Here is a 25,220-nt window from a genome sequence, read left to right as displayed (position 1 = left end):
TTTTACCATTAAAAGGAATGTACTTTTGATATTTGAGACAACATGGATAAACCTTGGAAACACTATGCTAAGTGAAAGAAGCCAGTCACAAAAGACCACATAGTGTATGATTCCATGACTCCATTTCTGTGAAATGTCCAGGCTAGGCAAATCCATGCAGACAAGAACTAGATTTTGGTTGCCTAGTGCTGAGCTGGGGGTTGTGGCAGAAAGGGGAATGACTGCCAATGGGATATGAGATTTCTTTTGGGGATGATAAAAATGTTCTAAAATTAGTTATGGTGATGGATACACAAGTCTGTGAATATGCTAGAAACCATTGAAGCACACACTTAAAATAAGTTAATTGTATGGTATATGAATTACATCTCAATAAAACTGAGAGAAAGGGGAGAGGAAGCCACAGAGCAAGAACCTGAAGCAATAAAACATGGAAAAGAAAGGAGAGACCAGCAGATGTAACCACATGCCTTGCCATGTGAGAGAGGAGTCCAGGATCACCAACAGCTGGACTTCAGGAAGAAGGCATCATCTTGATGATGCTTGGTTTGGACATTTTCAGGACCTCAGAACTGTAAGCTTGTAATCTAATAAATTCCCTTTGTAAACATCAACACATTTCACGGTATCTGCTAGAGTAGCTTAGCAGACTAGAACAAGTTACAAGTGTGAGTATGTGCTATGGAGCCAGAGAGACCTCAGGTCAAATCTCAGCTCTGTCAATTAATAGCTGGGTAACCTTGAACTGAACATTTAACTTTATTTAGCCAAAGACTGATCTGGCTCAGCTAATTCCTATACAGCAAATACATTTGGACTGTTCAAAGTGTTTCTCTATTCTAGAATATTTGGGTCATTTATGATGCTTTTGACAAAGATTTTAGACTTAAACAATGAAAATGGACTTTTAGAAAGCCAAGTTTAACCAATTTCATTAAAATGTATGTCTTTTAAAATTATAGTAACAGAAAGAATATATAACCATACCTATGGACACCATGGTAGGAAAAAATGAGCAGTTATAGCAGAACAAGATGCAGTGTCAAATTCATAAGTTGTATTTCTAATAATGGGTTTGTTATCAGTGACATAATCAAAATATTCTATTTCTAACCTGATCAGTATAAATAAGGTAAATTGTGAATTTGTATTTCACAATTTCACAAGTGTCTTTGAATTTAATAAACTTCGTATTTTTTGTTAAGCAACTTAATTTTAGAATCACAAAGAAACACACCAACAATCATTCCTCCTCAAGTTGTTAATTGTTGAGCAGAGGTCAAGTATGTCCTCCCATGGCCCACTGAGTGGACTGTGGGAGAGTGTGGGTTATGGTGTGGACCATTGACCATGAGGAGCAACGGTGCTCAGAGATGTATTCACCAAATGCAATGAATGTCTCATGATCATGGAGGAAGTTGTTATTATGGGGGGAGGAGTGGGGTGAGGGGGGTGGGGGGTATATGTGGACCTCATATTTTTTGAATGGAACAATAAAAAAATTAAATACAAGAAAAAAAAGAGACATGCAACATGTGCTTTGGAGTTGGACAGACCTGATTCATAACTCAGGTTGGCCTTTTATTTGCGATGTGACTTTGATGAGTTACTTTATCTTGGTTATTCTCAGTGGCAGCAAATTGACTACCCAATATCCATTCTCCTTTTCATACTTATACACAAACCCCAGTTAGTTTTTGGCATCCATGTGCCAAGTTAATATTTAATTTTCCTTGGCTTGACCTTAGCCAATGAGATATATAAGGAAATTCATGAGAAGGGCTTCCAAGAAAGATTCTCATCCAGGAGCAGAATCACCAGGCAATCAATTTTAGCCATTTCCAAAAAAATAAAATAAAATACAATAAAAACACACACAAAAAAACACACACAAAAATACAAACAAAATTAAAAAAAGGGGGAGTGGGGGGTATATGGGGACCTCATATTTTTTAATGTAATATTTAAAAAATCAATAAATACAAAAAAATAAAACAAAATAAAAAGACAAAAAAACAAACAAAATTTTTTTTATCCATTTCTCTTCTGCTTTCCCCTTTGTCTCTGGTGTAGACACAGTCCCTGAACTAGAAGCAGCTGTATTGTACATGAGGAAGCACATGATACAATAAGATGGCAGAGGATTTCTTACACGTCATGGAGCAAATGCACCATCCCTGGACACTAAACCTCTGAACCTTTGATATATGGAAAAACTTAAAATCTCATTTGCTTAAGCCCCTTTTTTCTAGGTTTTCTGTTGCTTGCAGCAGAGCACATTCTAATAGTCTCCCATTCTGATATTATGGCATCATACTTAATGTTATTTGCTTATCAAAATATTTAGCACATGGTAGATGCTAGGAAATGTTAATTACTAATGTTGTTAGCAGAGATTCTATCAAAAGCCTTAAGAGGCATACTTGAGATCCCTAATGTCTGAGGCAAGACATGAGTTGGGGAGGGACATGAACCCAAATATAGAGCTATCAATTTTTGTAACTATTTACTTTTATAAAATCTGTTTGGCTTCTAGTTGCACCTTCACTCAGCTAGGGAAGGCTTCTATATTACACACTTAACCTTGGAGCTACTGCTGTTTTCCCATGGTTTTGAACACATCAATAATTAACCGATAACTTTTCTGTTACTGTGGGCAATTAATAGGAGCTACACAGCTTTTGTTATATCAATTTTCCTGTATCTGAGGAGCAAAAAATTGATTTCACAAACTTACTGGTGTGTATTGATCCAATACCTATCCCTAGGTCATTTCTATTTAATGCTTTTGTGCAGTCACTGAAAAAAGTCTCAGGACTGTCAAATGAAATGCAGTTCTGTGGAGTTTTATCTATTACACCACTTTGCAAGTATTTTTGGTATCAGTAATATACTTTCAAGCTTGGAGATCTAGATATTTTCTTTCCATATGTTTTCATTTCTGGAAAATAAAAATAGAAACCAGCTAAAAATTATCTTTCATTAAAATCTGAAATCTCAGAAGACACTTTGCAAAGGAATTAGAAGCCCGTGTGTGTGTTTTAAACAAAAGAATAGGATTTGTGTTTTAACCCTCTCTCTTAGATTTCATTAACTGGCTTGACAATATATAATAGAACTATGTCTCCAACACTTTATTTGTTAGGGGTGATCTCTTTCTTCCTCTTCCCCAGGAGCCCTTAGTTAGACAAGGGTAACATTAAAAGATGGAGTTGAAGAAGGACAACCACCACACCATGGAGCCTAGAGTGATTACAACTGAAAATGGGAGGATTGCATCCAGCATCCAGGTGAAATCTGACCCTCCTCTTGACATAGAGGTGCAATGGACACAACCAATCCAATGTCCACATAGAAGAGGTGGCATTGGATTGGGAAAAGTGGACATAATGGACAAAGGGTATGGGGAAAGGCAGGAAGAGATGAGAGGTGGAGGCGTCTTTGGGACATGGAGCTGCCCTGGATGGTGCTTCAGAGGTAATCACCGGACATTGTAAATCCTCACAGGGCCCACTTGATGGAATAGAGGAGAGTATGGGCCATGATGTGAACCAATGTATATGAGGTGCAGAGGTGCCCAAAGATGTACTTACCAAATCCAATGGATGTGTCATGATGATGGGAACGAGTGTTGTTGGGGGGGGGGAGAGGGGGGATGGGGGGGTGGGGTTGAATGGGACCTCACATATATATTTTTAATGTAATATTATTACAAAGTCAATAAAAAATAAAAAAATTAAAAAAAAAGATACATTCAGTGTATGGCATAAAGACAATAAAATATATAAATCTTAAAAAAAAATAAAGACAGACATATCACAGAAAAAATAAATAAATAAAAAAATAAAAGAACAAAGAGAAGAAAGGCATGATGAGACTTCTATAATAATAAGCCTTACAAGCAAACCTAAATATTTCTTTACTGAAATAATTCCCTGTCAACCAATATGTATAAATTATCAGTTCTGTGTTGGGCACATTCTAGGTCCTAGAGATAATGCAGTGAGCAAAATGGTCAAGACCCCTGTCCTCATAGAGCTTATATTCAAAAGAAATAGAGGTGGTTGGAGAAGGGAAAGGTAAAATTAAAAACAAGTGAATAAACAGTGTCATTTCAGACAGTGTTGATGCTGTGGGGAATATTCTAGTAATGGAATAGAGATTAGGTGGCTTGGATGGGAATTTGCTATCAAGATAGGATGGTCAGAAAGTTTTTAAAGAGATGACATTTAAGCTAAAATTTGAATGACAAGGAGGAAAAAGAGCTGTACACAAGGTGAAGAACATTCCAGAAAGAAAGAAAAGCTTGTGCAAAAGCCCTAAGGCAAGAAATAGCTTGGTTGGTTCAAGAAGCAAACTTTCAGAAAGCGAGTGGCTGAGTGGCTGAAGAGAGCAAGGGGCAAATGGTAGAGGGTGAAGTGAGAACAGAGGCCAGATTGTGAAAAATTTTGCTCTTATAGACCATGGTAAAAACATTGGATCTTACATTCTGTGACTTGAGTAGCCACTGCAGGGCTTTAAGCATGGGAATGATTGGATCCAGTTCCTATATTGTTTCTTCAATCCCACTGTCCCTAACTAATTCTACATTTCATAGGAAGTAAAAGATTTTTTTTAATTACAAAGAATGTAAGTGTTTTCCCTCATACTTCAAAATTCAAAAGCTACTGACTTGCTTTGTAAAGCATGGTTTTCAGCCAAGAATGAGTTTTGTCCTCCAGGGACACTTGACAATATCTGGAGCCCTTTTTTATTTTAACAATGAGGGTGTGATACTGGATCTATTAGGCAGAAGCCAGAGATGCTACTAGATATCCTACAATGTGAAGCCTCATTCCCCCCACAATGCCCTGTCTGGCCCAAAATAACAATATTGCCAGGGTTTAGAAACTGTTCTGTAAAAGGAACTCAAACAATAGAATTGGAAGGACACTTATGACACTTGATCTAAAATATAAGAAGTGACTTTTGCTTGACTTGATGCTGGCCTCTTTACTCAAAAGATCCAACAACTCTCTTATAAATATATACACAAATGCAATTTTATGAATAGACCAAAAACAAAGCAGTCAGACCTCGGCTATGAGCTTTCCCACCAGTGATCAGTGTAGCTGGAGGGAAGAGTTCAAGAAAGAAACACTAACCTGTGCGACTGTGTTTCAAAGTCACTGCAGCTTTCAACCCATTGCTTATCAAAACAATTGCATTCACTTTGATAGACAGTGAGAAAACTGTTTTCCATATTCTTCCCTGGGATAGAAAATCTACAGCTTCTCCAACACCCCCGTAGATCTTATTAACAGCAATGTCCTCCTGAAAACGCTATCTCCTTGATGAGTAGGCAAATGCTCAAACATATGGCTTCAATAAAGTAGTGGTCATGCTATATATTTTCACTTTAGGACAACCAACTTTCTTAGTGTGGCATTTACTCTCCAGTTGAATTTTACTATCATTTCATCTGGAGGAAAATTGCCTGAAGATGTGATAGTATTATATTTCAGCCATTGTAGTTTTATTCTTTGTAATTAATAATACAATTGCTGTGTATGTCTCATTTTTGATGCAGTGCAAGAGAGACTTGGCAGTTGGAAGAATTTACAGAATGTGTTATGTTGTGTTGCTTAATAGCACATTAAGGAATCTTCCTTGCCTCTAAAGCAGTTCTGTTTGCTACATTCTAGTGAGACTGTAAGTTACTTTGACAGGGAAAACAGGAAAAAGAAGTCTATACTTATAAATATAAATAAGAACCCAGAAAAAAAGAAACAATTTCAAATTATTCCAAAATCTATATGATGATTGAGGATACTGATGTGCAGAAGCATGTAACTCAAACAGAAGACTTTTTTCTTTTCCTCTGATATCTTTATGAACATAATCAAGACTTTGATACAGCCTTTGCTAGATATTATAATCTTGCTAATGTTTATGAATATATATAACTCATTTCTAATTTAGGCATTTACATCTCCCTAAAAATAAATTCCCTGTAATTCTGTTCAAATTAAATATTTTTTAAAAGTCTACCAGAGCCTGTCTCCTCTGTAAGAATAACAGAAGAAGGCTATTTCATAGATATGTAAGACTGTTCTAGTGTAAAATAGTCATAAAATTGATGGTAAGATATTACTATGTTCTTCAACATATTAAGTATATAGGAGAGATAAGAAAGGAAAAGGTTTCTCAAGATGGAGATTTGTTATTGAATTGAAATAATAGAAGATTAAGAAAAGAATTTTTATTCAAAGGGAAACATAATGTTCCACTTTCCTGATGAGTTGTTGCAGTGTTAAAGTTAATCAATTCTGCTTGGTGAGTGCTCCAATGCTAAACTCCTAGAATGAGGTTGGGCCTTAATCCTATTCTTAGAGTCTTTATGGAGGAGAAGAAGGTAGAATTCAACTGAGCCCAAAAAAGAAAGGAGAGGATGTCACTGTGTGATGGGAAAGCCAAGGAACCAAAAGATTGATGTCCAGGCAGAACCTACAGATCCTGGGAGAAAGCATTCAAGTCTCTGAAACCATGAGCTAATACATTCCTGTTGGTAAGCCACACCATGTGTGGTATTGTCCTAGAGCTGGCAAAGTAAGACACATCCAACATGTATTTCTTAAATAATCTGTTCTATTTTAAAAGTAAAAAACACTAGGGTGCATTACCAAACCATTAATCATTATAGGAAGAACGCCCAAAATCCATTCATAAAGTGGAGAATATTTACAGTTAAAATATAGATAAGTTATCTATCTATCTATAATCATCTTAATTCCAAATTATTCAAAGAATTAAGGCAAAAGTATGAATTGGAATATATCACTGGCACCTCACACTCAGCATTACATTTGTAATCAGTGCCTTTGCACAGTGTGGAAAATGTAGTGATGTTTATTATTTCTTTAATGCATCCTAAGAAAACAGCTGATAAAATATTGAATAACACAAATGAGTGCCCATCTAATGTTTGGCTTCCTGGTGTTCCCAAGGTGATAGTAGAGAGGAAATAGTTCTTTTATCAGTAAGAACTCCATACCCTCTTAACTAAAATGACATCATTTTAATAACCATTTACTCCATCAGTGAACATGAGGTTGAATCAAGTTATCGACATGTACTCACATCATATAGATTCTTATTTGGTATATTGTTAGTGAGACAGATAAATAAATTACTGCTATGTAGCTATTGATACATGAACACTCTTGTGTTGCTAATATGAATGAATAAAATAAAATTGAGTCCCTTGTTTCTATAATCTTTTTTTGCCCCTAAGATATAAAACATGCTATACCATCTTAGAAAGATAAGATGCAATAAAGGGCCAAATGTTACACTCTTTCTCCAGATATCTGCCACCAAGTTACCCTTATATGATGATAGAAACAAAAAATAAAAGCACGGGTGAAAGCATTCCTGAAAAACTCCAAAAAAGTTAAGAACTAAAATCTTTCTCATTATTCCCATTCCCAGGAAATGGAAACACCGCCACTGTGGCATGTTTCAGCAAGACTCAAGGTGAGGGGCAAAAACAATCCTAAACCTGCAACTCCATCTCAGAATGTCTTGATCATTTACCATTCCCTCTGAACAAATATCACTTATCTGATTTCTTTCTACTTTACCTGCTAGTCCCCTTGAAGAGCTGCATTTGACATTCAGTAACAAATCACATCCTTTAAGGCTCTTAAGTCACTTACCACCTTCTGATGTCTTGATGTTTAAGTCTTGTGCAAGACTATCACTCTCTTCCAAGCCAAAAATGTGCTTTCTAGAAATCTGCACAACTTTCCCCAAACGTCAAGTCCCTGTGCAATTGGCCTTCTTGAGGGAGGTCTTTAAAATGACATCCCCCCAAAAAATAGCTGTTTTCCTGCATCACACAAAAGATCTCAGAATAAGGTATTACTAAACTAACTTCACTGGAGTTGTCCTCATAGTGAGAAAATGCACATTAACATATACTCTATGCTAATTGTTTTTCCCTATAGAAAATGAATTTAAATTAATTTAAATGACAGATTCCTAACACTATTTCTATACTTGATCGTAACCAAAAGGCCAAGAAGCAATTAATTAATCCTATTTCTAGATATCAGTGTGAAATAAAAATCAAGGCAAATGCCCAATTCTAGAAAACAGAAATAAACTAGGTGTCTCTTTTTGTATGTGTGGTGATGGACATCAAGGAAATTGCATAAATGTGTTTACACTTCTTCCTCGAATTGCAATTTGGAATATATGAACAAAAGTCAGTGGTGTATAAATAAACCTCTAGTTTTTGTGTGTTTTGTTTTAACTAATGTTCCTCTTAGTCTTCCTACCATGTGGGCCAACTGATCTGGTGTCTAAACAATTTCACATCAAAATAACCAATCAGTCCAGCTATTCCAGAGAGCTTGTAGGATTTTGTGGGTTTGAAAAATGAACACTTTGAATATTACAGGTTCAAAGAGGCATCCACAGTGAAACAATTATGTCCTTAAATACATAACAGGAGTTTCTGCCAGGAGCTCTGGTGGTCCCACTCTCTGAGTAGGCAAGCTTAAGAAAACACTTGTATGATGGAGACATCTCGGTTCTGCATCTGCCTCACATTTACCACTGGGCTTGGTCATCTGTTACAACTTCCCCAAGCCAATCTCTTTCTTATTTGTATGTGGAATAGAGGCATTCCCTAAGGAAATACACAAGAATGAGGTGTTTTATGGGTGCAGTCAGGATGTAACAAATGACTTACAGCAACTATCTGAAATGTAGAGGTTTTGCATTTTCTAAGTCCATTTACTAGACTTCTACTATACTCTGGAGACCTAACCAAGACCCTAAATGTTTCATCATGTCTGGAAAACTCTAAAAGATGAACTTTTTATAAAGTAATAAGTTTCTCTGGGCATATCTGTTGCTTCCAGGAAACCATAACTATGATGGTTATTAAATATACTGGGCTAGTAGAAATGCCCTGAATGTTTCAGCTGCCATCAAAATAAATAAAAGGATGCCAAGTGTTACAGATGACCCACCTTAGTCTCAAGAGTAAACCACTGTCACATGTTGCCTGGTATGTTTTTTGTCATAACTCAATATTTACCAAGAATTATATAGAATAGAGGCCATTTTAAAAAAGAACTGCTATAGCCCAAACAAAATTTTCAAATATATTTAATAGTAGGCACACTTGACTACAGTTAAATAATGAAAGGTTAATGTAATAATGTCCTAGCTCATTCCCTATCTTTGTGAAAACTTCACTCTTTTATTATTAAATTAATTCTCTTAATGCTCAGGACATATCACTCCTACTCAAAATCCTTTAATCCCTCCTTAGTAGACACTGGGTGAAGTCCAATCTTCTCATCATGGAACCCAAGACATGGTAAGCTGCCCTACCCCTACATTTTGCCCATGGACTTTTGGTTATGCTAACAGAACACTCTGGGTTCTGGACGTCTAGGTTCTTGACTTATGTCACATGAAAGAATTTAAAGACAGCCATAGGGTAGGAAAGGGAGTAAAGAGTTTATTAAGAAACAAGAAAAGAATGGGTGTTCCTTGATATGGACTGCACATGCTGCAGGGTGAGTCACACAGGCAGAAGCCTCAGGTTATGTCTTTTAAAACCTTGACTCCTCCCCCTTCTGAATGTTGGAAAAATCTCCAGCCTTTTGCTCTTCTGATTGGTTGCCTTATGACCCCCACCTCTTAGCTCTCAGAGGCCCAATGAAGAGGCCTATTTGGGGTTATCTGGGGCATCTCCTTGACCCCGGAAAGAGTTTCCAAGTACAATCTTGTAGCTGGGTCTTGGGAAATTTTTCCAGCAGGCTTCCACTCAGGAGGTTTCTGGGTAGAGTCTCACGGCCATGTTGTTTGTCCACCATGTTGTCTGTCCACCATGTTGTCTGCCAGGTCTTCAGCTGTGACCCAAGTCTTCCCTTTCCCAATGCTAGCCTGCCCCAGTTATCCACTCCTAGTCCAGACAATACAGCACAAGAATGGAAAGTAGACAATCCATCTTAACAAAGATGTCACATTAGAAATATTTAGCAACTATCTTTTAAAAATGCAGGTCTTTTCCTATTTTTTTACAGTTTGAAAATTTTTTTTCTTTATTAGAGAAGTTGTGGGTTTACAAAACAATATAGTACAGGATTCCCATATACCACCCCACCACCACACCCCTTGCATTGGTGTGGAACATTTGTTACAATTGATGTAACATTTGTAACAATTCTGCTCCATACTAAGTGTAAGTAGATTATACAGAATATAATTAACCTCCCTGTGCCTCAGGTTTCTCATTCATAAAATGTAAATATTGACGGGCTGCTCGCTCCCTGAGGGGTCGGGGGTCAGCGGGGGTAGACGGAGGGGCTGGCACGGCTGACGATGATGCTCTAAGACCCAGGCGAGGAGTGGGCCAGAGCAGGGCTTCTAAGGCAAGGGAGGACGCGTGGTAAGGAGAGACCACGGAGACAGTCTGGAGTGCAGAGCAAGTCTAATTTATTACAGAAGTGCAGGGGTTTATATAGAGAATGAGGGGGCGGGGGTAGAGCAGGAGGAGTGATGGTTACGGGGCGGCTGGGGGTTGGCAGAGACTCGTGGGCGGACTTGTGGTCTTGTGTCGTTAGCTGTTACTAGGGAAGTGGGCAGATTTTAGGTTAGGATACAACATTTGCCCCTTTTTCTTTTTTGAGAAGGTGGGGGGGTAAGTGGTAAGTGAGGGGTTTGCTGGAGTGTGTATTTATGGACGTGTGTAGGCTATATTGGCCGCTAACAGGGGGCAGGTGGCAGGTCCAAAGAGTGGCAGGCAAGCAGAACAGACCAGCTGTGCTACACATGAGTGGTGGGCTGCGCACTTCCCCCACTAGGTGCGGCTATGCTTGCCATTCAAACCTGGGCCTGCCCCGCCCCCTGCCTGGCCTGGGAGGGAGAGCGAGGTTGGTAGCTAAGGTGGGGAACGCACGGACTGGGGGAGCAATGGAATGCATTGCGGGGTTCTTGGTTGAGTAGTCTTTGATTTCTTCTTGGGGCGGGCTGAACAGGGCTTGTTGGAGGGGCTGTCTTCAGTGGCGAGCTGATGGTACTGGATGCGCACGAAGGACGTGAGGATTGCATTGGTTTGGTCCTTGGTGAGCTGGATGATTTTCTTGACAGCCCAGAGCCCTATGGTAAGAGCTAGGAAAATTATTATTAGCGGGCCTAGGAGAGGGAGGAGGTATGGGAGGAGGGTATGGAAGACTCCGGAAAAATAGTTAGCTGCTTCACGCTCTTTTTGGCGCTGCTCTAGTCCTTCTTGGACCTTTCTTAAGTTGTCCTCAGCAAGGCCAGTAGAATTGGCGTATATACAGCACTCTTCTCCAAGGGCAGCACAAAGGCCTCCCTCTTTGAAGAGGAGAAGGTCAAGGCCCTGGCGGTTTTGGAGAACTACTTCAGAAAGGGAATTGAGAGAGTTTTTAAGATGGGAGATAGCGACTTGGAGGTGGGAGATATCACTGTCGACAGCTTGCCTGAGGGAGGAAAGGGAAGAGGATTGTGTGGCAAGGGCGGCGATTCCTGTGCCTGCTCCGGCGAGACCTAGAAGGGTAGCAACTGTGAGGATGGTGATAGGTTCTCTTTTCTGGAGGTGAGCAGGGAGTTTTTGACTCTGAAGGGTGGAGAAGAACTCTTCATCACTGTGAAAAAGGACTCGAGGGGCTAGGAGAATGAGTAGACAGGTTTCATTTGTGGCATTGAGGGTGGCGACGTTGAGGCAGGGGGTTAATCCCGTGGAGGTACAAAGCCATTGGGAGGTGTTATGAGGAATTAAGAATTTGGCGGAAGCGTTGGGAGAGGAGTAATTGGAGCAGACATCTAGGAGGGGATGGGAACCTTGGCGAGAATGAACACAGCGCCCTGTGGAGGAAACAGATTGGAAGGTTAAGGGGACAAAGGAGGTGTTCCAGTTGCATCCGGTGGGGGAATTTTCAGAGGATTCACTGAAGGTGAGGTTTGTGGCGACGGGCTGGTATAGAGGAAGGGAGGGGGAGAGACAAAGCCAGCAGCTTGCAGTGAGGTTGGGGTGGGAGGAGTTTAGAGAGGTGTATGCGGCTCTGATTAGGTTAATGAGGGGGCTGGAGTACTGAGTGGGGGGTAAACGAGGCTTGGGGTAGTGGGAGCTAAGGGGGGCAGTTGTGAGAGAGGTGCCGGGTGAAGGAGAGGGCGAGGCAGAGAGGGGCGGAGAGAGAGGCTGAGCCTGTGGAGGATTGAGAACTTGATTTGGGCCTACTGGGGTGGAATGAGCGGGAATTGGCTTCTTTTTTATAATGATAAAGGCGCCACAGTCGTATCCGGTGGCAAATAAGCGGACTCCCCACGTGCGGCCAGACAGCCAGACATCATTTGAGGGATTTTTGACCATGAGGGTTATGCTGTTCCAGCCCTTAGTCTCAGTCAAGATGAGGTATGGGTCTTTGTTGGGGGCGCCAGACCACCCATAGGCTATGGTTTCGCATCCCCAGGAGGGGCAGTAATAGTCTGTAGGGTTATGGCATCCTCTGGCGGAGGATGGGCAGATGTAGAAGCCTGAGACAGAGGGGCTGCGCCCTCCCCACTCGCTAGCGGCGGGTGAGCCCATACATGGTTTATAGGAAGGGCTAGAGGACGGGCTCTTAATGAGTCCAGTGAGGTTACAGAGATTTGTTGTAAAGGAAGGGGCGGAGGCAGTTACGTTCGCGAGGAGAAGCTTTTCCTGCTGCCAAAGGGAGAGAGTCCAATTAAAAGGCTGTTGGAGTGGGTTGGAGAAGGCAGGCTGGAGAAGAGGAATGAGAAGGAGAAGGACTGGATATAGACGAGCTTCAGTCATCTGCTCTATCGGTGCTGTCATCTCGGGGGGCAGACGAAGAAGGGGTGCTCGGTGGTGGACTGTTGCTTGATAGCGCGGGCGCAGCATTTTCTGGCTGTGACGAGAGGGCTGGAACTTGATCACTGCAAAAGGTGCGACGCTGTCCAGCGAGGGCGGCGTAGGGTGTTTGTCAGATGGCGGCACGAGGGGGTCAGTGGCAGGTCGGATGCAACGCACAGGAATCCACAATGGTTGAGGCTCAGAATCTGGAAAGACACAAGCAAATCCTCGCCCTTGGGCAAGGAGGGGGGCTGGCTCTTGCCAGCGGTTAGTGAGGGGGTCCTTCCAGTGCACGAGGGGAACTTGGGAGGGCTGCCACATGGGACCCCAGTGCTTAAGAGTGGGGGAAAGGCCTTCTTTGTCAAAGGAGAGGAGATTATGGTGTATAAGGCAGGCAGTGATGATGTCAGCTGGTGACTTGTGAGGAGAGGTGGCTTGCTCTTTTTGGATGAGCAGCTTGAGGTGCTGGTTGGTTCTTTCTACAACACCCTGTCCTTGGGGGTTGTAAGGGAGGCCAAAATGGTGTTTGATATTATAGAGTTGCAAAAAGGCGGCAAAGGCGGAGCTACGGTATGCTGGTCCATTGTCTGTTTTTAGGTCCCAGGGGACTCCCATGAAGAGGATGCCCTGTCGAAGGGCTTTGATGGCGTGTTTGGCGGTTTCTCCGGTTTGCGGTATGGCAAAGCACATGTGTGAGAAGGTGTCCACTGCTACATGCAAGAATTTTAGGTGCCCGAAAGAATTAACATGGATGACATCTAGTTGCCATCTGGAGTTTGGGCGAAGGCCTCGAGGGTTAGCTCCTTGGGGTTGAAGTGGTCCAAGGGGGAGCAGAGGCGCGCATGTACAGCAGGAACGCACCAAGTGTTTGCAGGTTTCTATAGGTAAGTCTGGGAAAAGTTTGCGAATGGAACGGGCAGAGAAATGGAACTGTGAATGAAGTAATTTTGCTTGGTTGATGAGGTTTCCGAGCCGTGATTCATTGACTAGTCCTTCGTGATAATTTACACGTGAGAGCGCGGCACAACATGCAGAGGAGACAGCTTGGTCTGCCATGTCATTACCACGGGCGAGAGGTCCAGGTAAGCTAGAGTGACTTCGAATGTGAGCGATGAACCAGGGCGACTGTCTGGACTCTAGTTGACGCTGTAGAAATTGGAGCGCTCTGTCAATAGCGGTGTCTGTTGGAAAGAAGGTGGCCAACGGCAGAGCATGGCACACTTGCATAGTGTAGAGACTATCTGTGAATATGTTGAGTGGTTGGTAAGGGTAGGTGTGCAAAGCAGTGGCGACTGCGAGGAGCTCTCCTACCTGAACAGAGAATGCGTTTGCGAACACAAGAGTTCATGGCTCAGGTGATCCTGAGATGTAAATGACAGCTGCGTATGAGGTCTTGGAAGCATCGGTGAAAGCCGTCGCGGCAAATGGAATGGGCTTGCGGGCTGGCAGCGGATGGAACGGGGAGGAGAGTGCAAGCCGTGAAAGGCCTTGAAGTAGTCGATGGTGAGGATAATGATTGTCAAAGGAGCCTCGGAATGTTTCTACAAGTATTTGCATATTTTCATTGTGCATGAGTAAGTTGGTGGTGGCCTTGGCATCAAAAGGCCAGATAATTGTAGAAGGAGGAACTCCATAGGTATGCACGCAAAGTCCCACAAGATCGGAAGCGAGGGTGATCCATGCCCTCGTGAAAGGGCAAATTTTTGGAAGCTTGCTTTTGGAGGTATGTAGGTAAAGCAACGGCCCATCTTGCCAAAGAAGTCCGGTAGGCGTGATTGGGGTGGGAAGAACTAACGCAAGGATTGGCTGTCCTGGAGCGTAGCACTCGAGGCGACAGGCTTGAAGAGCCTCATTGACATCTTGTACGGCTGCTCACGCAGCAGGGGTAATGGTGATGGAGTGGGTGACCGCATTGGCAGGAAAATCTTTCGTTTGAAGAAGCTCGAAAAGAGGTTGCATTTGGGCCGTTGTGATTGGGAGAGCTGAGCGCAGCCAATTAATTTGGCCGCAGAGCTGTTGCAGTTCTGTAAGCGACATTTTTGGCGCGACTCGAAGCTTTGGTGCCACTGGCTTGACATAATGATGGAAGTGGAACCCCAAAAACTGAAAGGGGGTTTGAAGGCGAATTTTGTCTGACTGAACAGTAAGACCAATCTGAGCAAGGTTATGTAAGAGTGTGCTGATGAGAGCCTCGAGCTTGCGCGGGTCGTTGGCAGCGAGAAGAAGGTCATCCATGTAATGAATAATGTAGGTTTGTCCATTTGTTTCTTCACGAAGTGGATTAACGGCTTGGTTTACATAAAGCTGACAAATAGCTGGGCTGTTGCACATCCCTTGAGGGAGGACTCTCCACTGGAAACGTTGTGCTGTGCCCTGGTGGTTTGTGCGTGGCACAGTGAAGGCGAACCGCGGGCAGTCTCGTGGATGGAGAGGGATGGAGAAAAAGCAGTCCTTGATGTCGATGATTGCCGCATGCATATGCTGCGGGACTGCAGTGGGGTGCGGGCATCCTGGTTGAGGTGACCCCATTGGCTTGATGTGCTTGTTGATCTCACGCAGGTCATGGAGAAGGCAGTATTTACCAGTGCCTTTCTTGCTGATTACAAAGATAGGCGAATTATAGGGACTGGTGGATGGCTCAATGTGCCCTGCCTGTAATTGCTCCTCGACGAGAGCAGAGAGGCCTTGCAGTTTGTAGGCTGGCAAGGGCCACTGCTTGACCCAGATGGGCTCCTCTGTGTCCCAATCCAGAGGGATAGGGTCAGGCGTTGTGATGGGAGCAGTGGCCCCTATAAGGGGGGTGGGCAGATTGAGCGAAAGGGCTTCGGTAGTTAGGATGGCTCCCATTTGGCTGAGGATGTCTCTGCCCCAGAGGATGCCGCCAACGGTGGAGAGGATGAGGGGGCGGAAGCGACCGTGTCGGCCCTCTCAGTCCTCCCATTTGATAGGAGTGGCGCATCTCCAGGACTCGGCGGAGCCTGTGGCCCCAATTACTTGAGGTCCCTGCTCAAGAGCCCAGTGATTGAAGGTGGCAATTTCAAAGGGAATGCAGGAGACTTCAGCACCAGAGTCGAGGAGTCCCTCTAACCATTGCCCTTCGATTTTGAGCTCCATGACGGGCTTGGAGGCGCTTTTGATGGGAACTGTCCACATCAAGGCTTGGGGTTTCTCTGATGGGTGGCCTCTTGGGGGCGGGGCTGAGGCTTGCCCCGCTGGGAGTTTAAAGGTTGCCGAGGGTTTGCCGAGCGGCAGTCACGGGCCCAGTGAAATCCTTTTCCGCATCGCGGGCACAGGGTAGAAGGTCCTCTTGCGCGGCCTTGAGGACGAGATACAGGCGGCAGACGAGGCGCTTGGTTTGTTGGTGGTTGAGGACAGTCACGGGCGAAGTGACCTGTCTCTCCACATCGGAAGCATCTGGACGAGACTGCCATAGCTGATGCAAAGGCATTGGCTAATGTTTTGGCCTGTGGGTCTATTTTGCGGCATGCAAGAACCCAGTCATGGATGGCTTTGTCTCGCATAGTTGAGATGATTTGGTGGCAGGCTTCAAGGCTGCCTTCTATGATGAGGTCTTTTGCAAGGGCAAGTTGGGCTTCTTCCCTGCGAACTTTACGTTGACAGGCTTCAAGAACGCGGGCCACAAATGTGGCAAAGTCCTCATCTTTGCCCTGAGTGAGTTGGGTGATTTTAGTAGGACGCGTAGTGGAAACATTTCGGTAAGCTTGCAAGGCGATAGTTTTCAGTCGTTGCCAGAATCCTGGGTCGACATTGCGGTACAGCGCTGGATTGACAAAGGTGCCGGTACCGGTGTAGGCATCCGGATGGTCATTAACGTCTGTGCGAGCGTTGTTGGCCATTTGCCTTTCTGCTTCGGCTTGGAAGTGTGCTCTCCATTCAATGAATTGGCCTGGTGTAAGAATGGCTCGGGCTAAGTAGATCCAGTCGTATGGGAGGATGAGTTGGGCTCCTAGTTCTTCTAACAGCTGTTGTGCATAAGGGCTGCCAACTCCATCTTCTTTAACGGCTTTTCGAAGCGTTTTCATTTCGTCGTTGGTAAATGGGAACCATTCTTGTGGGCGCGCTGCAGTGGGCACCGGATTTAAGGGAAAGAGGTGCGTAGTTGGCTGGATGAGAACACGAGGATGTTGGGGCGTCCAGGAATTCGTGGCCTGCCATGAAGTTGCATAAGATGGCGGTGGTTGGCAACATGGCGGCTTTCCTGCCGGCGTGTGCTGAGATGGTGGCGGTTGGTTTTCCGGTTTATAACAAGATGGCGGCGGCCCCTCTTCCGGTCTACACCAAGATGGCGGAGGCCTATCTTCCTGTCTATACCAAGATGGCGGCGGCCTCTCTTCCTGTCTATACCAAGATGGTGGCGGCTGCTCTTCTGGTCTACACCAAGATGGCGGCGTGGCAGGAAGAGGTGGGTAGAGAGAGGCTGACTCTTTACCGGAAGGCTCATGCTTCCCTTTTTCGGGCGAGGAAGAAGGCGGAAGTTCGCCATCTTGAAGATTTGTGGGTGGGGACTCCCCATCTTTGGGTGGAGAAGAGGGGGGAAGTTCGTCATTTTGAGGCGGTGGAAGAAGGTGACGCTCAAGATCGGCATTGAGCTGCTCGGATAAGGACTCGGTAGCTGAGTTGGGAGTGTTTTCGTCATCAGGGTCGCAGTCGAGCGGCTGCGCAGCTGTCCCAGTGGAAATTTGGTAAGCGTCCTTTGGGGCTGGCGCACCAAGGAGGCAGGCGCGGATGGCCATGAGGGTGGGCAGGAGGCCGGGGGGAAACGACTTGCCATCATGCTCCATAGAGGAGGTGACGCGATCAATGAGACGCGAGTAAGTGTCTGGGCTCCAAAGGTGGCAGGTGGCTAGCCATGGATTAAAGGGCAACAGAAGGTCCCAGTACTTTTGGAGCTGTCGCATGGAGACTTTAACTTGGTTCGTATCAAGTAAGGCAGCTAGTGCCCTAACTTGGGGTGCCTGACGGGAGGATAGGCGCCTGCCTATGACCTTCGCCTGGGGCCGGTAACGAGGGGTCCTTACCTTAGAAGCGCGGCGACTGAAGAGACGAGGGGCAGCAACGGGCGGGAACCGGACACCGCAGGGGGTCCCTGTTCGGGCGCCAGATGACGGGCTGCTCGCTCCCTGAGGGGTCGGGGGTCAGTGGGGGTAGACGGAGGGGCTGGCACGGCCGACGATGATGCTCTAAGACCCAGGCGAGGAGTGGGCCAGAGCGGGGCTTCTAAGGCGTGGGAGGACGCCTGGTAAGGAGAGACCACGGAGACAGTCTGGAGTGCAGAGCAAGTCTAATTTATTACGGAAGTGCAGGGGTTTATATAGAGAATGAGGGGTCGGGGGTAGAGCAGGAGGAGTGATGGTTACAGGGCGGCTGGGGGTTGGCAGAGACTCGTGGGCGGACTTGTGGTCTTGTGTCGTTAGCTGTTACTAGGGAAGTGGGCAGATTTTAGGTTAGGATACAACAAATATTAATACCTGTCTTCCAGGTTTGCTCTGAGGATTAAAACTGTGCCTGTCCCATAGTAAACATTACATGTCATCATCATTAACTAGTCCCATGTTTTTAAATATCATCATAAAATACCTCTCTGGTTCCAACTTTTCCTACATTCCAAAAATATTTCCAGCAGCCAGACACATAATGGTGACTAGTATCTAATAAAAATCTCAAAATTAACATTAATGCCTATCTGAACACTTTACATAAGTCATGTCTACAGTTCCCCCCACTCATCCCATCTTCCTCATCTCAGATAACAGCCAAAAGGCTCTTGTTCTATTTCCAGGGTGCTTAAAGCAAATACCATGAAATGGGTCAGGTTAAACAATGGGAATTTATTTGCTTATGTTTAGTTTATGTGCTTAGTTTCTTTTTTTTTTAATTAGAAAAATTGTGGGTTAACAGAAAAATCAGGTGTAAGTACAGGATTCCCATATATCACCCTACCACCAATACTTTGCTTTGGTTTGGAATATTTGTTACAATTGATGGTGGCACATTTTTTATAATTATACTATTAATTGAAGTCCTAGGTTTAACTTAGGGTTGCTTGTTTGTGTAGCGTATTTCCCCAGATTTTTAAAAATTTGTATTCTGTTACCATATATACAATCTAATAGTTCTCCTATTAAACATATTCAGGCATATATTACAGTGCTGTTGTGTTCCCAATGTTGTTCTATCATTATCACCATCCCTTTCCAAAATATTTCTATCATTTCAAATAGGAACCCAGTATATTTGAAGTAGTTCCCATTCCATATCCCCACCCCAACCCCTGGTAACCTAAATTCTAGGTTCTGACTCTATGAGTTTGCTTATTCCAATTGTTTCAAATCAGTGAGATCACACAATATTTGTTATGTTTTTGTCTGGCTTATTTCACTCAACAAGATGTCTTCAGTGGCCATCCATGTTGCTGTATGTATCAGAATTTCTTTCCTTTTTAAGACTGAATAACATTCCATTGAATGTATATACTATATTTTATTTATACATTCATTGGTTGATGGACACCTGGGTTGCTTCCATCTTTTGGAAATTGTGAATAATGCCACTATGCAGATCAGTGTGTAAATAGTTGTTTGAGTTCTTGTTTTCAAATTCTTTTGTAGTATATACTTAATTGTGGAATTGTCAGATCATATTTTAGTTTTATATTTACCTTTCTGAGGAACTGCCAAAATGTCTTCCACAGCAACTGCTCCATTTTACATTGCCAGAAGCAACCAATGAGTGTTCCTATTTCTCTGCAACTTCTCTAACATTTGCTATTTTCCAGTTTTTCAATAACTGCTGTTCTAATGGGTATGAAATGGTATCTCATTGTGGGTTTTTTTTTGTTTTGTTTTTATTTATTTCTCTCCCCTTCCCCCCCCCCCAGCCACCCAGTTGTCTGCTCTCTGTGTCCAATCACTGTGTATTCTTCTGTGACAGCTTCTATCCTTATCAGTGGCACCAGGAATCTATGTTTCTTTTTATTGTTTCATCTTGCTGTGTCAGGTCTTCGTGCATGTGGTGCCATTCTTGAGCAGGTTGCACTTTCTTTCCCACTGGGTGGTTCTCCTTATGGGGTACACTCCTTGTGCATGGGGCTTCCCTATGTGGGGGGCACACCTGTGTGGCATGGCACTCCTTGCACACATCAGCACTGTGCATGGGCCAGCTCCACATGGGTCAAGGAGGCCCAGGGTTTGAACCACATGTGGTAGGCAGATGCCCTATCCATTGGGCCAAGTCTGCTTCCCTCATTGTGGTTTTGATTTGCATTTTCCTGATGGCTAATGATGTTGAGAATGTTTGCATATGCTTTCTGCCCATTTTTATATCTTCTTTGGAGAGATGTCTGTTCAGGTCTTTTGCCCATTTTGTAATTGGGTTGTTTGCCCTTTTGTTGTTAAGTAGAAACATTTCTTTATATATGTTGCATATAATTAAGACACTATCAGGAAACAGATGTGGCTCAACCAATTGGGCTCCTGTCTATCATATAGGAGGTCCAGAGTTGAATGCCCAGGGCCTCCTGGTGAGGGCAAGCTGGCCCACATGGTGAGTTGGCCCACATGGATTCTGTCCCATGCGGGAATGCTGCCCCATGCATAAGTGCCACCCTGTATGGAATCCCGCCCAGTGCAGGAAAGCCTCCCTGCACAGGAGACCCAGCTGATGCAGAGAGCTGGTGCAACAAGATGATGCAACAAGTGACACAGAGGAGAGAAAATAAGAAGACATAGCAGAACAGGGAGTTGAGGTGGCGCAAGAGAGTAATCACCTCTCTCCCACTCCGGAAGGTCCTAGGATCAGTTCCTGGAGCCACCTAATGAGAATACAAGCAGGCACAGAAGAAAACACAGAGAATGGACACAGAGAGTAGAGAATGGGGGGAATGGGGAGTAGGGGGAGAAATAAATAATAAAATAAACAACAACAACAAAAAGACACTATCAAGGCAATGCTTTCTTCCTAAAGATCAGTTGCTGGCAATCCTTTGTTCTTCTGCCATACTGCAAGGCATATGGCAGCACTGCTGGTCTTTCCCTTCTTTTCCAGGATTCATTGATTTTAGATTCTTGCTGCGATGGCTTTCTACATCTCTAAATTTCATTCTCTCATAAAGGACTCCAGTGGTAGACTTAAGAGTCATTGTGATTTAGGTGGGTAGCACATGAACTGAAGTATTCTCATCATAAGGTCCCATTTATAATGGGTCCACATCCCCAGGAATGGATTAAATTTAAGGACATGTTTTTCTGGGGTACATACAGCTTTAAACACCACACCTCTCTACTTGGAATACTTCAAAGCCAACCTTATCATTCCGAAAAAACCTTTAGGCTCTAGGTAGTATTGTCCCAGCTATCTCCACAATCTTGCATCTCTTCTTTCACTCATCATTCATCAGACCCTTACTGTTTCTCCTTCCAGAAGCTCTTGTCCAGCAGATATCCAAATGGCTCATTCCCTCACCACCTTTCAGAGTTTTGCTACAATCATATCAGATAGAACTTCTCCATCCTTCTATATTTTTCTTCTTAGACCTGATCACCAATTGGTATATTATATACTTATTTTTGTTCACTCTCTTCTCCCTCCCACTCTTCACCCAATATCTCTGACTATAAATACAAGGAAAGCATAGGCTTTGTCTTAATCACTGCTCTATCTTTAGTGCCTGAAACACTGTCTAACACAAAAGAGGAAATCAATTAATATTTTCTGAGTTAAAAAATGGGTACCTTCTTTACCTGGAATATTCTTTAAAGGTAAACTAGCTTCATCACAAGGATACTAATACATCATAGAAGTTAGTTATCCCTATTTAATAACCTAGAGATATCTTCTATAAGACAGCCATTGCTGGCATAAGAAAATTTCATTTTGATTTAGAATATATGTGTCATGCAAACCACACCATTCTGAAAGAAAGATATTTATTTCTCAATGTTCACAAGGCAATAACAAACACTTTTGCTGAGCCTTTAAGAGATGACCAAGTTCAGAACTATAGAAGGAATTACTGATTTGGATCTTAAACCTTTCTACCTACTTAGAAAAAAAATGGGTACATCTCTTATCTACTCAAGTAACTACTAGCAATTATTTCTGAGTTAAAATACACTAACACAGCTATCAGCTAATGAATAGTATATAGTTTGTGATTTATGCTCTGATTTCTTGCTGTTTTTTTCCGACCAACCTTCTCAATTTTGCTACCTAATCTCCCTTTATAGATAAAGGAAAACATTTTTCTTCTCCATTTTCCTCCTCCCAGTTGCCCCTTTTTCTCATTTGATCTCATTTTTAGTTTTTTATTTCTGATAGGAAGTGTAATTTTCTGTATTCAATTTACAATGGCCTGTATCTTCATCAATTTTGTTTCAGTGATACTGAAATCTTAAAACTGATAACTGCAGCTGGTCAGAAAGTATTTCTATAATAATAAGGTAGCAATTTCTATGTTCTTTTTTTATGGGAAGTTTCTTTTTAAAGCATGTATTTTTTTTCCTTTGCCAGCTCACTGATGCCAGAAGAAATTTCTTGGTTTGATAATTGCCCAAATGTTATAAGACGTTAGGAAATAGAGACTGTGAATTTCTTATTTTCTCTAAGAAATTTCAATCACAGTTTTTTATAAGGCAAAATAATCACAAGCTGCCAGAGCAGGGTCCAGCAAACTATAGCCCTGGATCAAATCCAGCTTTGGGTTTGCTGTGGAGGAGTCGTTTCATTTTAAAGGGTTGTAAAGAAAGATGGTGCCTCAGGGGCAATCACCGGACATTGTAAATCCTCACAGGGCCCGCTGGATGGAATGGGAGAGAGTATGGGCCATGATGTAGACCATTGACCATGAGGTGCAGAGGCGCCCAAAGATGTACTTACCAAATGCAATGGATGTGTCATGATGACGGGAATGAGTGTTGCTGGGGGGGGGGGGGGGGAGGTGGGGTAGGGGTGGTGGGGTTGAATGGGACCTCATATATATATATTTTTTAATGTAATATTATTACAAAGTCAATAAAAAAAAAAGAAAGAATATGCAACAGAGACTATATGAGGCCTAAAATATTTATTACCATGCCCTTTATTTTAAAAAGTTTGATGATATCTGTTCTGAAGTGTAGTCTGAAATTCAAAGTTAGGATATCTTTTGCCAAGAAAAAGTGAAAATATCATTTCTACACAAATACATATCTGGGAATATATACTAAATGCAGTGATGTACTGGAACTGGTTCATAATAGTAAGAACAGGCTGGCCATATCCAGGAAGCAGCTATCAGTGGCAGTGTTTACACCATGAAAATTAGCAAATGCAACAAATAATTCTTTGGGGGAATTATTTATTTTTGTTTTGCTCAGTTTTGCTCAGTTTATTGTTTCAGATCCAGTTTATTAGTACACAATTGACAATCTCATCCCTACATGAATTATAAAGGTATTTCTATGATAAAATATTGGAGTTGAAATGATCTTGCACAAACTTCTGTCTAATCCCAGTGAAGTGGTCCTAGGCCTTTCTCATCCACTTCATCTGACTGAAAGTCTGCTTCTTGAAAAATAGCCCTTTCTATTAGGGATTTGTATAACAACCACCTTGGACTTTCATTTCTGTAATATTGACTAAAAATCTTGCTACAAAATTCAGAAAAATTCTAGAAGAAGTATAGCAAGTATTCTTTTAAAAGCATAACTTCCATGCCTTCCCCCTGATAAGGGACATAAGATGAGCCTTCCTGGCACCAAAGGATATTAAGAAGCACCAATTAGTGATGCTTCTTGACCAAAAGGGGGACATACTGAATACAAATTATTTCTTATGGCTAAGAGATTTCAAAGTGAGTCAAGAGTTATTTCCAGAGGTTGTGCTTATTCACCTCTCTGAAGGATCTCACTTCTGCCACAGAAAGCAATGCCTCAAGCAGGAGTGCTCCAAAGGGCTCTAGAGACATCTGGACCCAATAAGTAAGGCAGACAACCCCAGGAAATTGGCACCCCATCAGTAGACCTTGAAATATATGATAACCTATCTCCCCAAAGAATCAGAGTTAGATTCATTTGTAATTAACCTACACTTGGTTCTTTTGCCCCTTTTATTTGAACCTATAATTAGCACTACACCTATTAAATTTATGTCCCAGAGGCTTAAATCTTTGGTCTGTTCATATGCCCAAATCTCAGCAGAGTTGCAGCTAAATACCTGTTCTCCAGTTCATCGAACTCACCTAGGACAACTAACAAGGAAATGAGGATGGACAGCTCCCATCCCAAAACCCAGAGTATCTACATCTACAAGCAAGACAGTTCCACCCATCTGCCCCATGGGATCTAAGCCCCCTCTCAATCAGAAGCAGAGTGGGCATCATTATCCCCAAATCTTCAAGATTGGGGAATGAACAAACATAAGGGGGGAATGCAACTATGGACCAAAGTAGACTTTTTATTATTCTAGTAATAGAAGAGCTTGTAACACTGATATAAAGGCAGTGGTCACCAGAGGTTCTGAGGGGAGGAAGAAGGAATAGGTATAAAATGTGGCATTTGAGGGGCATTGGACTTGTTCTGCATGATATTGCAGTGGCAGATACAGGCCATTATACACTTTGACAAAATCTATAAATTGTATTTGTAGTGTGTAAACTATAACGTAAACTATAGAACATGGTCAGCAGCAACACTTCAATATTTGTTCATCAATTGTAACACTAATGAAAGATGTTGTTAATGGGGGAGGGGTGGGGTATATGGGAATCGCCTGTATTTTTGATGTAACTTTTATATAATATAAAACTTCTTTAAAAATAAAGAAAAAAAGCAAAAAAAAAAAAAGGCATAGCTATATGAATGCATTTGTCTCCCTCAAGTAATAAAAGCCACAAGAAAACTGGAAACCACATAATCTAGTGAATGAGCTGAATCCGTAGAAGCTGTATGGAGAGTTACTAGTCTCAAAATCAAAGGGCTTAGAATTTAAAATCATTCAAATACAGGAGAGGAGAGGGTGTTAACATTCAGGTTCACAGATGAAGGCAGTACATTTTGGTCATTAATAAATCAGTGAAAAGCCTCTAAATGACCAATCATCCAACAAATGGTACGAGTTAATGAGAGGGAATGATAACGTTCTAAGGTTGAAATCTGATTGGGAAAACAGTCTTCCCTGAGAAGTTACAGGCCTGTGTTTCAAATTTGCTCGCCCTGGGTACTGCCAATCTGTAAAATGAACATAAAAGGGCCAGTGATAATCATTAAAGACGTTTGGGAGACACAGATGCAAACCTCCTTTAAAGGATAAAGGTCTTCTAACGACAATCGCGCAAAACACAGAGTTA

At 42.7% G+C, this 25,220-nt stretch overlaps 1 protein-coding gene across 1 annotated transcript; it reads right to left on the bottom strand.

Moving 5' to 3' along the window:
• Window positions 1-16,029: 16,029 nt before the first annotated feature.
• LOC139437770 (endogenous retrovirus group K member 7 Gag polyprotein-like) lies at window positions 16,030-17,796 on the bottom strand. Its single transcript, XM_071212452.1, has one exon. The coding sequence runs from the start codon at window positions 17,794-17,796 to the stop codon at window positions 16,030-16,032; it is 1,767 nt and encodes a 588-aa protein (XP_071068553.1).
• Window positions 17,797-25,220: the final 7,424 nt, after the last annotated feature.

Source organism: Dasypus novemcinctus, chromosome 28 (assembly GCF_030445035.2).
Source record: "Dasypus novemcinctus isolate mDasNov1 chromosome 28, mDasNov1.1.hap2, whole genome shotgun sequence".
In the NCBI taxonomy this organism is placed as follows: domain Eukaryota; kingdom Metazoa; phylum Chordata; class Mammalia; order Cingulata; family Dasypodidae; genus Dasypus; species Dasypus novemcinctus.
The sequence above is the reverse complement of the archived record's forward strand: the minus strand, read 5'-3'. Positions and strand labels throughout refer to the sequence as shown.

Coding starts and splice junctions, on each gene's coding strand:
- LOC139437770 (XM_071212452.1), bottom strand. CDS start 17,796: ATGCGACAGCTCCAAAAGTACTGGGACCTTCTGTTGCCCTTTAATCCA.